General features: G+C 38.1%; 1 protein-coding gene across 3 annotated transcripts in view; it reads right to left on the bottom strand.

Annotated features, from left to right (window-relative positions):
- Positions 1-1,154: 1,154 nt before the first annotated feature.
- Positions 1,155-18,615, bottom strand: part of LOC134213186 (glucocorticoid receptor) — a 145,912-nt gene continuing 128,451 nt past the window's right edge. For 2 of the 3 annotated variants that reach the window (XM_062691889.1, XM_062691890.1), the window contains exons 3-5: positions 16,545-17,023; positions 15,486-16,139; positions 1,155-5,592 (exon numbers count right to left, since the gene is read on the bottom strand). In XM_062691889.1, coding sequence (XP_062547873.1) covers positions 5,518-5,592; positions 15,486-16,139; positions 16,545-17,023 — 1,208 coding nt within the window. In that variant the 3' untranslated portion in view covers positions 1,155-5,517. Of the gene's footprint in view, positions 5,593-15,485; positions 16,140-16,544; positions 17,024-17,099; positions 17,390-18,615 lie in introns of those variants that run through there. The other variant, XM_062691891.1, reaches the window with a different exon arrangement.

Raw genomic sequence — 18,615 nt, forward strand, 5'->3', positions numbered from 1 at the left:
GAGTGACGTTTGACGCACGCACACTAATGTCCGCATCGTCATGTGTAAATATATTGTTGTTATTCTTTTGCTCATTTCCTCAAAATTGATCTATGATCACAAATCAAGACAAAATTTTCAAAACGACGTATCTGTTTTTGTAAACAAGGATACAAACGATGATTTGACGAATCTGATAGCTCTTCCACGAAAACCAACACCATCAAAAGGTAGCGGAATCCTTCACCTGTTGGGTTGCGTGAGAGAGCTCGTCAAATCGTCGTTTGAATCTTTGTTTACAAAAGCAGACAAGTCGTTTTGAAAATTTTGTCTTGAATTATTGTAGAGGAGTCAAAAAATATATGAAAATAATTGTTGCCCCATCAGCTTGTATTTGTTTTCTTTTTACCGGACACTCACACATTTGGAGAGGAGAATCTCAATTGATGGAAATTCTAAAAAAATATTTTTGTGGAATTTAAAATAATTTCTTAAAAAGTTAATCACAAAGGAATTTTTCGGAGAAAATTCAACAGAAGTGTTTTAGGAAAATTCAAAATTTACCTGTCAATTAAAAAGGATATTTAGGAAATTGCCCCATGTGCAATTCAAAAAATATTACGCTAAAATGCGAAAGTATTCTCTTGGAAAATTGAGCAGAATTTACCGGAGACCTTATTTAAATTTCCCATTAAAATAAAAAAAATCGCGGAAAAATATTTTCGGGAAATAAATGCAATACAAAATGTGTCATGCCGCCGAATCAAATTAATGACAAACGACGCCACCGACGATTCCCAGACCAGCGCACACCTTGAATTTTCGGTTTGTTTTTTGTTTTCAAACAACATTGCGCATTTAAGGGTAAAGTGGTATAGTCCGTGAGGCATCAATACGGTAACCATAATGGACGTTAGGCATAATGAACGTTGGGCATAAAATGACCAAAACAACAGCCAATGCCATAAAGAAGGCAAATTTATCCCTATTATCTATTATGTATACCAAACTTACTTTCATATGCCTAACATTCTTATGCCCAACTTACTTATGACTAACGACGTGGACCCGGGGGTTAAAGTGCACTTGAAACGTTAGCGTTACTTTTGCCATCCCAGACAGAAAACACTGTCAAATGCATTCTTTCTTCAATTCGCTGAACAAACGCATAATACTTCGTAATATAATTTTGTATTTTCTTTATTCTCCGTTCATAATAAATCAAGTTGGTTGTGTATTTTCTGTCCTAAATCGTTCAGTATTCATTCGGTTTTATCCACATGATACAAAAAAAAACTAATAAAGTACGTACGTAAACTTAGAAAGTAATCAACATCATTCCGATCGCTCACGCTTGTATATGATTCTTTCTCGCTCTCTCGCACTGTCAAGCGCATTGCGGCTGTCCACTAACTTCTCTGTTAACGCAAAAAGTCCCATCAATTTGCAATCAACAATAGTTTGCAATCCTATTGTTTCCATGTTCAGTTTTGGTTTTTTTGGACAAAGTTGTGTTCAAATGACTGGTTGTGTGTATGAATGTTTGTATGTGCTATGCATTATTTTTCATTGTTATATCAATAGTTCCAATTCAATAGAGACGACATCTAAGATTTTTACGAGTTTTATCTCTCGTGTTGTGTTAATGTGGGCTTCGCCTTCACTGTGACTCTTGATTGCACCTTTCTTTTTCCCTTTCTCAAGCCTTCTCGCTTCATCATTGAATTCACAGTTTGATTAATTTCACTGAAAATGTCCTTCTATATCATTGGTATCCTTAAGTTTAAGATCAGTTTGTCTACTAGTACAATATTTATAAGTTGTTTGTTTGTTTTGTTTTTTCCTTAACTTTATTTCCAATACTGAAAGCAATCGTTTGTGTTTCTCTCTTGGTGCGAAGGGTTTGTCCTCCACCTGGGCGCTTTTCGAATTCGAATTCAATCGCTCTGTAGTTGCAAAGTCACGTTAAAAATCATGATTCACGTTGGCTAATATGTTTTCGTCCATAATTACAATTTTCTTCATTCAATATAGAGTTCATTTAGAAACAAACTCCTGATATTCGTCCAAAAAAATGTGAGCCTGAAAACAATGCTGCTGCAACACACTCTTCCATGACATGTGCAAATAAAATTCAAGGAATTTATGGTTTGTTCTAGAAGCGGAATTGATGCATTGCAACAATGTTGACTATGATAGAATAACGTTACTTCACTTCGTTCGTAGCTATGATGAATACCGCTGAAAACTGTTTTAGTATTTATGCAGAAATATTCCAATTCAAAATCCATCAAGTAATTGAATTAATTATTTCATTTGAAGCAATGATACTGTAAATTATAATAAAACCTCTGGTTTTGTAGGTGATCGAATCAATTGTATTGTAACTGATGTAAACATTATTGTTTCCATTAGCTCACATCTTATTGTTTCATTAGTCTTTAATTATTTTCAATCGGTCTAGCTTCCAGTTCCACACTACGCTGCAATAATAGGGAAAAAGTGAATGGAAATTCGTTATACTCAGGAGCAGTGCTGTTTTGGGACAAATATATTAGGGGAAAGATCTATTTGAGCAGCACTTCTTCTTTTTTGCGCCCGCTACCTTTATTACTCTGTCGCATTTGAACCATATGACCATCGTCATGACCATTTGTCCATCGCTAAAAATTCACAAATGCTTTCATGTATCAAAGATTGAGTAATTCGTTAAGGATAAAACTTAGAAGATTGAAATTGATGCGAATGGGATGCTGATTAGGAAGCGGTCATATCTCTGTGTCAATTGTATTACGTATCAAAAATTAATTTCATAACTGAAAATAAAAATGATATATGAGAAATATATCATTACATAACGTATATCGTATAAAGAACACAACTTATATAACTGTAGCTTTTGTTGATTTCTTGCGGCGTGCATAGTAGTGGTGGTAGAAAAGCAATCATTCCTTAGATTTTTTTTATTTTTTAGAAATAAACTTTGTCTTACTGAATATACTTGAAGCAGAATAAAAATCACAGCACTGCTCAGAAGGTGGAAGGTGTTTAGAGATGAACAGAAATGGGATTCCAAGTAATCACAGATAACCCTTAATCCGTTCTTGAATATCACAGCCCCTGAAAGCTTATCTCAATTCGTATTCGAATCGTTACTTCTAATTCCCAATTTTCTTTGAGTAAACGGATTAAGGAGTAACAGTATTAAAATACAAGCACGTCGTCACGGTTAAGGTAGGTCTGCCAATAGGAAATAAGTTCAAACAAATTATAATTTCCAGTTGAGCTTGACTACTAGCAAGTATGCTCCCTATTTAGCTCTCTACGCATCATATGTTTGTTTTCAATTAATGTGAATCACACCTAGTATTATTAAATTTTCCGCAATCACCATAAACTGATGGGGCTTGATCATTCTGTCGAACAGATGGACATGACAGCGAAATTTAAATATGGGCCCACTGACTGATCGTTCTGCTTTCTCTAAATGACTAATGATAAATTGATTTGTTATGGCTATTATATCCTATGATTTGCTTGCTGTGTTCTGTTGTTTAGCTTGCTTTCGGTAAAATATTTGTATAATAATCATGATAATAATGTATTTGTCGTTTCGCGTTACGGTTTATATATTTAGAAACTTTTGTTATGTTTCGTGAACTATAATTGAGTGGATCGAGTTTATTTTGTTTTACTTGTTTTTAAATTATTCGCTTGTGTTCGTGTTTCGAGTTATTATAGGTGTTAGAATAAGACGAGTTATCTATTTGCACTGCTTCTGTCATTAATCCATCAGACCAGTCTGGAGATCATTTGTGTAGAATTATGAATTGTCGTAGATTTGGTAAGAACTTTGCTCGCATGTCGAAGTGTTGATTGCTGGTTTCTCAATTAATGACAGAATAGATATTAAGGCAGTATCTTCATTTGTAGCTTTTTTGAACTGTGCATGTTTAAAATGGCAGAATCTGGTTGCTAGGGTTACGGGACTTCTCTGTAGAATTTTGCCCCATGGGCCACACCAATGAAAGTTTCTCATGAAAATTTACCTGCGCAAAAGACACTATAAACAAAAGAGCTGATCTTTGAACAAATTAATCCACAACAACAACAAAAATAAATTCTCGAATAGACATTTAAAACTGCTTTATCTGGTTTTCATTATTATCTTCTATTTTGCGTCCGTTTTATTCACCCACCCACGCATTCGTTTAATTCTTGATACAGATGGAAAATCTTTTTAAATAAAAATATTTTAAACCGAGTTAGGTTTTTAGACTACCGGATAAAATGACAAAAAATATATGAACCAGATACAAATATATTTCGAAAGTTATGTCTCCCCTCTTGGTTTTATCGGTCAAAAGCAATGGTTAAAAGGGCAATAGTAAAATTACAAACAAGTTTCATAATTCCAAAACATGCTTTTTAAAGTCCGATAAGTTTCATGTGTGTTACTTTTCGCACATCCGGAGCATAATATGACACGTAGAGTAAATGTACGATACCAAATTTACCATTACCCCTCTTTGTTTATAGTGCCTTCATTACGTTAATCATTTGCAATAGTACGAGCCAAGCATGCTATATTAGTTATGCCCTAGATCCCTGAGAACTAGAGTTTCTTATAAAGTACGTCTTTTATGAATTATTCAATCAATCTAGCTTCAACGCCGTTGACGCCCATAGCATTAAAACATCGATTAACACCATACTCTCTGCGATTTCAATTGTATGTCGCATACGCGACATGTTTTCCACCTCCAAATGCTGTGTAATACTCTCTCCTTCATTTAACATCCACAACTCGATTGCAAACAAATCATATCATACTAACTATCTAACTGGGTTCGCATAATTCTTCGTCAACACTGATATTATTGTTCACATTTTAGTTTGAGATAAGAAGATTAACATAAAAACACACTACTAAATATTAAAATCACAAAATTGCTTTGAAAGGTAATAGATATTAAGCTTAAACTAATCGATAAAACAATGTTCTCTAAATTCTTACACTCTAACAACAAAGTTTCTTTTATGTTTCAGCTTCTCAAAAATCGTAACCAACATTGATTACACTCCACTTCTGGCCTACACTTATTAACGGTGTGACGCTTCCTTTTTACTTCATTAAACTACATTCATTACAACAAATGAAAATGAAGACAAGATGTGTTGTAAAGATTACCACACTGAATGCCCAAAGTCTACAATACACTCCTATTAATGGCCAATTATTCTTCAGCATTCTCGAGCCAGCTTCCATAAACTCAAAAAGTAATCACGTGCGTGTGTTTGTGTGAGTGAGTCAACTTAACAAATCTAGAGCAAAAACACAATAGACACTTGTAGCTTGTCGTCGTCGTCGTCGCCGTCCTTGTCGTCATCGTTGTCATCCTTGTTGCGATCCTGGTCGTCCATCGGCACTAAACGAAAGTATGCTGTCATTCCTGGACAAACGTTTCCGGTCCGGGGCGTGCTGTTGCTGTTGTCGCCAGCGCCTCCATCGGATCATCGTTCGCCGAGCGCTCATCATCACCAGCAGAAAACGGACAGCTCGCCCGAATGTTCGTTACTGTGCCGCCACGTGGTCACAGATCGTGCTTTGAGCTAAAAACGGAAATAAGGAACGAAGCAAGAATTATTGTGTGGTTATTCAAAGGTCAATCGCCGACGGTGAAGCTGGCGAAATTGATAGCTTCCATTTGTGTTTATTCACAAAGAAAAAAAATCTTACAATAATTGTATAAATTCTTGGCATATACAGTTCTGCAAAGTGTTCATGCAATGTACAGATACTGTATTAAAATAATACAAAATTGTGAGATTCTATTACAACGTTTGTATTCAAATCTTCCGAAATAGTATATGCCAAAACATGTATACAGTTTCTGTAAGCTTTTTATGCAGAACTGTATTAAAATCTTCCATCCACTTGGATTATATACAAGAAACAATCTAATTGGAAAGATAGAGGAAGACATTATTGCCTAGTAAAAGAAAATGCTTTTTCAGTCTTTTGATTGCTACGATTTTCAGAAGTAATAATTCTTTAACCTAATCTATAATGCTGCATTGTACAGTTGATAGTCCTGGTTAATCATTCTGTAGCCACCAGAGTGTTAAATAATCAAAATTTTTTGGAGAAGTCCACTTTTCTTCACTTGTCAGCTCACTTCCAGACACATTCATAGTCGGCTCTGGACTGTCAATATTCGGTAGAATATTAGTCATTGAATATTTATGCATAGTTTACAAATTGATAATTTATCTGAATTCTGAACACTTTTTAAATGAGTAAAGTAATTTATCACATTGAACTGAATCCGATTTTCATCCGCGAGGCACTTTCAACGGTAATCATCAATATAAAAAATACTAATTATTTTCTTTAATACTTAATACAATAATACTTGTAGTACAACACACCACGCGTCCGCTTTTTGTATTATATATTGCTTGAAATTCCTGTATTCAATGTACATATGAAAGTTTATGAAGTAAAATTACCATGAATTTGTACACAGTACTCTTGTAACAAAATTTACACATCCATCAAAACTAGACAAAAGTCGATCAACCTGATGGTTTTAATGGCAACAGACTCCTGGCTCCAGACCTGCAAAATTGGGAAGTAGGTTTGTCAGCAAACCACGAAATACGCTGGCCCAAAACCGATGAACGTGATTTCCGAGCGATAGATCCCATTGCAATCATTTCATTCATGTAGCCACATTCACTATAGCAGCGGCGAGCAGAACGTCTAGTTGAACGTTATGCTGATCAGGTTATTGTGTTGAAGCCAACCTTCTTCAACTACAGCCTAATCAGCATCACTATGTCAAAGAACGATAAGATCGATGACGTGGATGATGGATTCTATGGAAGCCTTGAATAATGTTATAAAAGCTGAGCTATTTGAAAATTGAAAATTAACAAGTTGGGAGAAAAAGTTTAATTTTATTTCACAGCTGCATGCGGAAAGGTAATCAGCAGTTACGATATCGCACGGTAGAATATCCATAAACATACACAACAGCACCATAGTAGTGACACTCGCTTCCAGAAAAACCATGTGCTAGTGTGGATAATCGGGCCATCAACCAATCGATCAACCCAACTTGGTCATAGCAACTTCACTACGACTCAATTTGATCATACATCAGTCACAATAGCTCGTATAAATGTGTAGCTCGGGTAACAACAACAGCGTAGCGCATTGATATGCACTAATACTAGCTGAGGGTCATACGTGCACTTGTGTATGTCTTGTGGGAGCGCAATGTTCAATAGTCATCCACCGCGAAGTATTGACTCACTGCGGGCCGGAGGAAATTATTGGAGAAGCAGGAGTTGGATTTAGTGGGTCTGACGTGGTGATCCTATCCCACACTACCTGGGTTTTTCTTCCCCAGGTGTCTGATTGCAGATTTCCTTCACCTTCATTAAAAGCCGTAATTAATCCACCTAGCGGTGATGATGCCTTCCTCTTTCGTTTTAAAGTGTTGAGGAACACATAATCTAAAACAACACAAATAGGTGGATAGGTCTTGTTTTGCAACTGTTGCAAGCAAATCGCATGAGTGTAAGAGCCAAACAATCATTTTTCTATACAGGTTTTGGAATGAGTATTTTGGCCATAACTTTTGATCCCATAATTCGATCTGACCGAATGGAACAGGATTCCAAGTCGAATGCAACTTGTTGCGAGGAAATTTTAACAAATGCCTGAAAAATTGGCGAGACTTTTTGCGCACATACACACACAGTAATCTCCTCAATTTGTCGAACTGAGTCAATTAATATATAACACTATGGGTCTCAGGGCTTCATATAAATAGTTTGTTTTGGAGCGATTATATAGCCATTACTCGTATTTAGTGTATGAGAAAGGCAAACAAAGTTAGTAGAGGAGAGGAGGTGTGCGCCGTCGCCGCTGACATTTTGCATCGGCGTGTCGTCCTTTAAAATTTGTCACGCTGCTGATCTATAATTTTCCACAACGACTCTGTACTCCGTAGAATTTTCCATAGAAATTCCGAAACAACCATTTTTAGTAGAATTTCTCGATTGATATCCTCAATGGTTTTCTTGAAAATTCCATACAGCTTTCCGTTGAAATTTCGGAAAGCTTTCCTTAAAAAGTAAGAAGAACTTTCAGTGAAATTTTCTAAGAATTTATCGTTGAAATCCATTTCTTTAAAAATACCGAAGATATTCCCGTATGTTTCAGTGAAAATTTGAAAGAATTTTCCGTGGATATTCTAAAGAATTAAAGTGCACAATTTGGAAAATTTCCGGAGGAAATTTCAAAGCAAATTTCGAACTACTTCTTGCTGGATCATTATAGAAATTCCGAAGAATTTTCCGTGTAAACTCCTAAGAATTTCTGGTTAAATCAAGCTTTTGAACGGGAATGGGCCGTTTGGCAGAAATCTATTTGGCCAAAGGCCACAAGGCTGAAAGTTGTTTGGCCGAAAATGTCATTTAAGGTGATTATAGAATGAAGCCCGTGGTGAATTTCAAATTCACCACACGTTTATCTACATACATTTCAAAAAGCCCAAATCTGGCGTAATAGGTTTCGTACAATGCCGAAACTCAAATTATGATTGTTCAGCATAACTAAGCAAACGATGTACCATTATTTCAGCCCCATACGCGTTATGGTTCTTTCATCTCGTGCGCTTGAAAAAAAATTGGAAAAGCACGTGGTTTACAAAATGGCCGATTTCTGGCTTTATTCTATAATCACCTTAACCGAAATGGACATACGGCCGAAAATGTCTTTCGGTCGAACAGTTCATTTGGCCATTAAAGTCGTTTCGGTGAAATGATCGTTGGCAGAGAGAACATTTTCAGCCGAATGGCCCCAAGCAGAACGCGTAACATATAGCTGCTTGTTTCTAATAAATTGTATTGAAGACACGGGCAGAATCTCCAAATAGAATTGATGGCGTGATGGTTATAGCAGAAGGATGCAAATCTTAAGATTCATGGTTCGATTCCCAATTGGTTCAATTCGACCAAATAGAATTCGGATAGATAACCTTCGGCTTTCTGCCCAATAACTTTTTCCCAAAGGGCGGTTTGGGCGAAAGTCACAAGAAGCCAAAATTGTTTGGCCAAATATGTCATTTTACCGAACAAACCATAAGGCTTAAGTCGATCTGGACATTTGGACATATATGGCCAAAAACGAAAAAGTTCGAATTCCAACGAATTCCAACAACTAAACTTTTCTTTACACTCATTAAAGCGTTCATGTAAGGTTTTTATCCCGGCCAGAAGGTGGACCTCGAATGTTATTGTCCTGGGAGGGGTGTTGAGGATCTTCCTCAGGAATTTGTTTTGGACCCGGTGAAGTTTGAGGTGGTGGGTTTTAGCGCAGCTCTCCCAGACCGGCATGCCGTATTCGATCACAGGGAGGATGATTTGCTTGTATACATAAAGCTTATTTTTCAGGGACAAAGACGAACGACGAACGACGTTTCTGGCTTAGAAACCTCGCAGTTAATAACTGTGGAAGTGCTTAATGAACACTAAGCTGCGAGGCGGCTCTGTCCAAGTGTGGGGATGTAATGCCAATAAGAAGAAGAAGAAGAAGAAGAAGAAGACGGTTGATCAAAGGATACAGTAGTTCCAACAAAACGTTACACTTCGTCACAACCTGTTGCCTGCAAATAAGCTTGCTGTCGAGGGTCAAGCCAAGGTAGTCGGCCTCATTGGCCCATCCCAGTCCCCAGTCCCCAGGAGGAACATGTTTAGTAAATTTAGAGTGGGGGAAAATGATGACCTGGGTCTTCGCCGTGTTGATACAGATCTTCCAGCTGGTGAGGTACTCTGTCAGGGCATCCAGGCCTCGTTGGAGTTTTGCCACTAGCGCTCTGATCACTCTACCGTTGTAGACGATGGAGGTGTCATCTGCGAACAGAGACAGAATGCCGCCTTCTGGAGGCTCTGGCATGTCGGAGGTGAACAGATTGAAAAGCAGGGGCCCGAGGATACTGCCTTGGGGAACGCCTACAACGATGTTGTGCGCATTGGAACTCGCTCCACTAATTGAGACCCGGAATGTTCTTGCCGACAGGTAATTTTTGATGATTTTCATCAGGTAGCTGGGAACATTGTAGCGTGGTAGTTTGTACACCAGGCCATCAGCGTATGCCTTCTCGACATCGAGTAAGGATTTTTTTTGGCCGTATGATTAGTTTAGCCTAACGGCTCTTTCTGCTAAACGTCCTGTTGGGGAAAACGGCTTTTCGGCTAAATTATTAATTCGCTCGCTTTTGGCTAAATGACATGTTCTGCCGAACTGTTTTCAACCTAATAACCATAACCAACAATTTTTCATGGAATTTCTGAAGAATTTTAGAAACAAAACAAAGAATTTTCCATGTAAATCGAAAGAAATTTCGAAAAATTCCCCGACGAATATCGAACAGTTTTTTGTGAAATTTCAAAAATCGCTCTTTGAAATTCAGAATAATTTGAGAGGATATTCAAAAAAAATCTACATGGAAATTTCAGAGAAAATATAAAAAAAATTCCACAGAATTTCCGAAAAATTAGACTTTTGTGCAATTTCCCGCTAAAAACCTACAGATTTAGGAAATTCCGTAAATTCTTCCGGAATAATTTTCCTTGAGAAATCCAAAGAACTTCCCTTGGAAATACCATATTTCGGGAAAGCTTGAGGAACCCAAATAACATTTTATGTTTTAAAACGCTCTTGAAGACCATAATTTACTCTTCAAGAGTATTATAAAACCAGCATAAAACCAAAATGTTACTAGGGAAGGTTATACGGTTTTTCCGGCGATATTTGAAAGACTCTTCCGCTAATGTCTTGAAAATATTCCGAAAAATCCACAAACAAATCTTTAAGAGACGAGTACTTTAAAAAATTCCCACAACGATGGTTTTTGGCCTGACTCTGGCCCAAAAATGTTTTCAGTCAATGTATCATCATAGAAATACCTTTCTCTTGATACTAAAAGGCTCTACATATGGGGAGTAAATGGAAGAACTTTATAATAGGGGAAGGGTTCTTTGACTGAAAATCATCCCAACCAAATGCCATTTGGTTGAAGTTCACTGCGCCAATAGTTGTTTGGTCGAAAAAACCATTAGACGAAATAGACATACGGCCGAAAGCATCATTCGACAGAAAATGTCGTTTGGCAGAAAGTAAGATGTGAGTAGTGACAAGTAACAAACGAGAACTAAGAAATGAGCAATTTTTGCTTACTGTTTATTACTCATAATTTTTCAATTCTCGTTTATCAGTTTGCACTTCCCACTTATCTTATTTCCAGAGAAAGCAAGATATATTACTCCTTATTTCAAACTTCTCATTTCTTGCTTCTCACTTCTCAATTATCATTAGTCGCTGACATCCATTATTGTTTGGCCAAACGACCTTTCGGCCAAACGGATCTTTTAGCCAAATGACCCATTCTGTCGAACGACATTCTTGACCACATGACATGTTCGACCAAACGACATTTTCGGCCGAACGACGTTTTCAGCCCAACCATTTCAGACAAACGTTCAATTCGACCAAATAGAATTCAGCTAGATGACTTTCAGCCAAACGGGTTATTCGGCCGAAAAGGCTTTCGTGAGATTCAACACAATCCAGCTAGAAGATCCAGCAGTGAAGAGATCGTTCGTTGAAGAACTCGGACAGGCGGAACTCTTCTGAAGGTGGCAGCGTAAATCGAAAGCAGTGAACGACCAACAAGAACGAATGTTTATCGAACCAACTCGAAAGACCATATTGTTAAGCTCCGAATCATCATGGAGTAGATCAACGAAATCCAAAGTATTTGGGGCGCTTCCAGATTTTTAAGAAGCTTTTACGTGCAGAGTTTTGGATAGCTGAGCTTTATTTGACCCGATTAGGATTCCTGGTACTGGGATTGGGAAAGGATGTCTACATTTCTTATCATAATCGTTGAGAACACGATGGGTGCGATTCACCATGTATCAAATCGTAGGCTCTGGCAGTCTATTATTATGGAGCATCTGTACGATTTCGATTCGGCTGATGATGCTGATTTACTGGCGCAGCGGTACTCTGATATGCAGAGTGAGCTAAATACATAACGCTTCTGTAGAGACCATCAACGTCAACAAACCCTTCAACTTTGGCTAGCCGGACTTTGGGTAGCAGTGGAAAAGGTCGATACTCAATATCTTGGCAGCCAGTAAGCGTCGGACGGAGGAAACAATTAAACACGGATCATGAATACTAAGGCACTTTGGCAAGTCTACGGAATATATGGGAATCCAATCAGATTGGTCAACGCACCAATGGTATTCAAGTCTAACGTGAAATCTGTTGTTATACGTCAGTGAGACTTGACAGCGATCCCGCAGAAATAGCAATCATTTGTCAATTGATGTCTATGTTTTATAATTTGGGCCTGGTGGCCTCACAACTGGATCTCGAATGCTGTGCACCATTGACGATGCCATCGAAAATGGACAACAACAGAAATTGGAGGGCGTAAATATAGGTGGGTTGACCCCAACGGTGAGGAGGGGAGACCAAATGTACATACAGGTACGGGACTGGAATTCAGCGGGACATCGTAGCAGAGACAAGCAGACCCAGGGGCCGGAAGCCAGACATTGTTGTCATAGAAAATGACAATGGCATCAAATGGGATTGGACCCACACACTCGCGCTTAATTTTTAAATATGCTTCAATTATCTTATACGTTACACATCTTTAAACAACTGATTATTTAAGTTGGAAACTAAAATTGACACTCACTCGAATGATGTACACAATAAATACACAGAATTAGAATATACAAATTTGATATAAAGGGTGCAGGGAATCAAATTGCATCACTTTCAAAGGTTGACAACATTTCACCTCCTGGGTTGATTATGTTGAAATTTTGTGTAAGACGGCTTCAGCATGTATAATTTGCACTGCGTGAGTTTCATTGCCAAATTTCCAATAGTTTCCTTATTACAGTCGAATGGACAGGGCGTGCGCGAGATAATCTTGTGCACTCACCTCAACAATCTACATCTTAAGAAAAGATGCTAGTAATACAATTTTGTGCTAATGTCCCCAAAATCATCGGAGTTGAGGCCAATCCAAAGATACTGGGCTAGAATAAAAATAAGAGCTTCGAAGGCATCCAAAATGTTGCATTATGGCACATAAAATGCTGTATTGGTTTCGCACGGATACATTTTTGATTGGCTAATAATAATAACTTCAACATTTTTAATTCTTTGACTTATTTCAGGTTAGCTTTCCGAAAACCTCATCTGTTCTGTCGCTTCTGTAGTAAAAAAAAACAAAATAATAAAAAATCAAATTAGTGCTGAAATATAACTTTGGACTGATATTCGCCAAACTTTGAGAGAGCACCAATCTCATTGTTCACCCGGTTTCGGTTCACTCTGCAGCACTTTTGTGATTTTTTGTTTCCGCTTTTTGTAATAGTTAGAGGCGGCAAAAAAAGAGTTTTTTTGTGGCAAAGTTGACCCTAATTAAGTCAAATAATCGACTGCGACAACAAAGTAAAGCCTGTCCACGTTATATTTCGGACAGTTCGATAATGCTCAATCGATTTATCGCCATTTCATCAATTTAGACGTGAGCTAAACATGCTGAAAGCAGCACATAAACCGTAGAGATTCAGCTGTCATGTAAATGGATTGTCTCCGTAGTTTGTAAAAATGTTTAAAAATCGCGTTAGAAGATGGGTGTCCGAAATTTGTCGTGGACAGGCTTTGAGTTAATTTGTTTCTGGGAAAGATTTAAAGCAAGAAAATGTTGGTTTAGCTTGTACAAAATCTGATGAAAAAAGTTGCAGCATTTGGATGTATTAACGAATTGAAGTAACTTATTTTTGGCGAGTAGTGCTAAGTGATGCAATTTGATTCTGTACACCCTTTATCTCTAAATTTCTAATTCATTGCCAAGTAGGGATACAATTGCTTGAATTTCTTGCATGTACCCAATTAAAAAAAAATTAAAAACAAAAAAAACTGGAGCGCAAACTGTTTTGTTTCTCATTTATGTTATTGTTTGAGCAGCGAGCACGCAGGACCGCAATGGAGAAAATAATAATCGAAATTGTGAGTTTTGTGCATGATTTTGATATAGAAGCATGTTCGCTTTTAATACACTTGAACGAATATCCTACATTTGCAAATAAGCATAAAAATCAACGTAATTCTGAATGATATGAAATCAACATTTATTGTAATGACTTTTTTTTATAACTGTAGCTAACTCAACTTAAGCATTTATTTTTTGCTTAAAAATTGTTTAACACATTAGACGACTTTCAAGGCTTTGTGCTGTATTCGCTATGACAAAGAAATAAAACTGAGAAAGAGATTGGAGAATGCAAGATGAACACGAGTGGAAAATTTTGTTAATTTTGTTTCAACCACTGATGACCGCTCTGCATTGAAATAGGCGGCCAATGGTTGCCTTGCCACTCAGACCAATTAGCTTAGTTTAAGGACAAGATTGTTAGAAGACATAAGTTTCCGCCAACATGATCGATGTGCTTCATCTCAAATTTTCATCAACAGCGGGATATACAGCTATTGATTTGTTTCGATAGCTTAAGCATTTTCTTAATATTTCTTGGAAGTCATTAAAGTACAACAAGTTTTCTCAAAACCATATTGCAAAAAAATAGTAAGGAAAAGACTTCAACACTGAGCCAATTTCATAACTAAAGTCAATATAGACGTATTTATATAAGTCGTCAAAAAACTGCTGCCACTCGTCACGAACACAAGAGATATCTGATACATTATAGGAGAACTGTTACGTTTTCCATCTCACTGAACATATATTCATCTCCATCGCGAAACAAAAAAATATAGCAAATATTTCGGTTTTTTTGCTAACATGCGTGCTCACTGATGAATAAATCACAAAGATAAGAAACAAATCAAATTCCTTTCCATTGCTTGGTTTTTTCTGGGATGAATATCAGAGCTAGGTGTTGAAGTCCAAGAGCAGTAACCCTATTTTGTACTTGTATATTCGAAACAGATTTCCTTATAATGGGAATCATTAAATATCTTATTCAAATTATTTACTTCTAAAAATCATATCAGGGGAATGGATACGAGAGGTAGAATTATAAATCCAATATTTTATTATAATAAAAGCTTTCTGTTAGTATTTTATTTCTGTTTAACTGATCTACAGTTAACCCTAAAACTATTCTTGATGTAATGGAGGCAATGAAAAATAGATTACAGTTGAGCCTCAGGCTTTAAGATGTTATCGATGTACCTATGTATTCTTTCATTGCAAACTCTACCATTTTCTAGGATAATATAAAAACATAATAATTGTAAATTTTATTGTAATAATAGTTTTAAATTAAAAGTATAATATCGGTAAACATTCTAACATAAGATCACATTGAAAACTATATCACATGGCGATACACTTCCGAAATCGGCTGTTCGGTATTGCATCGAACTTGTAGATACTCACTTGCTGCATCTTATCGAAATCTAAGCATGGCCTGTGCGGTCGCGGTACCCTCTGTTGCTGATGGCGAGACTGTCTCCGTCGGGGCGAGACCGCACAGTGGAACACCTTTGCCGGGGGACTAACCGATCGGCTGATTTCCATATTGTTTACTGCTACAGCGGCCCCGGATTCCTGACCGCTGATGAATGGCATTCCCACTGCCGAGGGGCCACCTGGTCCGGAGGTGGCACCCGTGGGAGTATTTGTTGTACTTATCAGTGCTAGATTGTTGCTACTATTCTGCGGTTGTTGATGTTGATGATGGTTGCTGATGCCGGAAGCCAACACCGGACTATCACAGGTGGGCATGCTCCCGATGCCGCCTCCGTAGACCGTGCCGACGGAGGCCCCTCCCAGGGACGAGAGCGATGACGTTGTCGACGAGATCGACGACGACGATGATATTCTAATGTGCTCCAGACCGCGGCCACTCTCCGTCAGGATGAGTGGAGTTGTCGAACGCTGGATTATATGGCTACGGTGTGGTTTTAAAGCTTCTAGTGGAGGGGACGTGCGGAAATTTACCGGCGCCGACATCAATGGCTGATGGTGGTGATGATGGTGATGATGATGTTGATGTTGCTGCTGGTGCTGATGTTCGAGTAGATGACGAACCTATAGATTATAGAAGTTATTCACTGTTAGTGGAAAATTCTTTTCGTTCAAGTTTATCACTGGCTATGGGTGTCGATTCTCATCCTACAGTAGCGCTACATTCAAAAGAGATTTTCAGATTCTATCGGTAGTTCTCAGAGAAAATACGTATTTTGTCTACTGGTAAATCTCATAAACAAGAGTTACGTTCAAGCGGAAATCACAGTCAAACATTTGAACAAAAATTAAGCTTTAACGAATTTGTAAAATATCAAAGCAATACAAAAAAATCGCAATCGCAATTGAATCGGTTCATTGAGGTGGGTCATGATTTTTTTTCTAAATTGCTTTTTATGTAGTCCATAAGTTGAGAACCGCTGCATTTCCCATCACTATACACTAGCACAATTTCAAACTGTATCTTACCTCCTCATCCGAGCTGTGCGCTAGAGATCGTTTACGCTTTTCTAGTAGATTATTTGAACTACATCGTTTACTAGTGCCCACCTGGGTGGGCGTAATCGCCAGTGGCCGAAGCGTACCAGCCACTAGGGACGTCGCCAGACACAACTCCTCCGTGCATTCGTCCAGCTCATCGCCAACTCGGTGGAAATCCACCTCTGCTAGCTCTTGACGATGCCCGGCGGCTAGTCGGTTCAGGTTCTCCCTGCTGCCTAGGTCAATACCGCTGACACAGTCAGCACCACCTCCACCGCTATCTCCGCCTCCATCACCTTCGGTTTCACTGTTCGCCTCCAGGGCACTGCCGTTGATCACTTCCAGCTCCTCTTCGGAACTGTTCTGATCGTACATTAGCAGATGTGAGGCCGCACCTAGAAATGCCGGTGACTCAGAAGAGCATGCCGTATCCGTCGGAGATGCAGTGTCTTGACGGGAGCTCAAACCTGCGAAATAGACACAAAAACGCAACACTCGATTAGTCAATTAGCTTTTCGCTACGAGCATGAATGAAGAACGTACGACTATCCGGTGTGGCAGAAATAGATAGTGCCAGGAATGAAAGCGAGACGCTGCTCGGCAGCAGGCAATCGCACATTTTGCCGGGCCTTTGTGCGTTTGTTTTATATTGTATCACGTTTCCTCGTACAGCTGATTTAGTTGGCCGACCAACCCACTCAACTTTGAATAAGTGTGTTCGAATTTCAGAACTGTCTGTTAACTGTGTCACGCTATTGGAAGGGTTTCAGACCTACTGACGCCCGCGGGAACATATGATCCCCCTTTTATAGCTTCCGAGTGGGGTTTGAGTGTGCTGGTGACGACCGTACGACCAAACCAAAACCACTCATCGACCGCGCACCGTACACAAAGTCAACCGGCATCGTGTTTTGTTTTGTCGATTACAAGGAACTCCAAAATGAGGGTGTGCGGGAAATTGATCTAATCACATTTCCTATATTAATCGAGATTTGAAATGAAAGCATCCTCGGATTTCTCAAAAATCATTTAGATTTATTCAAATTTTAGTAAAATCATGGCAGTTTAGTTAAATAATAAAGTATTTCAATTTATTTCAGCTTTATTCAGATTGATTTACTTCCTAAATCGTTCTTTTCCTATTAAACATGAAATTTTACAAAGCAAACGTTTTATGGAGGATTTCTATAGTTCTATAGACAGTTGTGATATGATATATAACTAAAACAATTCAAACTAGTTCAAAATATTGCCTTTACGCCTTTTCAACATGTTGCATTTTATGTGTTGAATGCTTGATTTTGGTTAGGATACCAGTGAGGTTTATTTGCTTTATTCAGCAAAAATCGTGATCATCGTAATAATCTTAATGTAATCGTTATAACTTTTTTTCTGTGCTACTTTTCTTAAATCAAAGATGTTAACACTTCACCGCACAATTCGTAATTGCTATCCCGGATAAAATTAAAACTGCTTAAACAGTGCAAAATATTGGAATATTTTAGAATTCTGAGCTATCATATTTCCGCGCTATTGAAGAAATAAAACTTATTATTACAAAATTTTCACCAAGATGATCAAACATCACATCGGATACCCTTACTCCAAATGTGGTTGTTTGGTATTTGATGGCTCCATTTTGCCGGTGTTTAGCGTATAGCTTTACCTAATGTATAGCGTAGTCGACCGGCACCGAACGATTCGCAACTGATCGTAGTGTTGGTTTCAATACAGCAGCGCCGGGCACCAGGAATGGAATACCATAACACATGTTTTGACTGATTCATTGTCAACCTTATCACGTATCAGCCGAGAGATAGCAAACGCCAATCAAGGTGATATCGTTGTTAATTAGAAATTCAATCTAGCTTTTGTGAATAGGAAAGCTATTTCAAACCCTTGCCGCGACACAGAGACATTGAGTGGAAAATTCTAATCCACCATTCTTCGGTAGTAAGATCGGTTTCCCCGCACGCCGGCCACTTCATTTGCCACAACATTTTTTAGCGAGTATTTACCCCCCACAAGTTTACAATCATGCGTTGTTTTGTCCTTTTTC

Source organism: Armigeres subalbatus, chromosome 2 (assembly GCF_024139115.2).
Source record: "Armigeres subalbatus isolate Guangzhou_Male chromosome 2, GZ_Asu_2, whole genome shotgun sequence".
NCBI lineage: Eukaryota > Metazoa > Arthropoda > Insecta > Diptera > Culicidae > Armigeres > Armigeres subalbatus.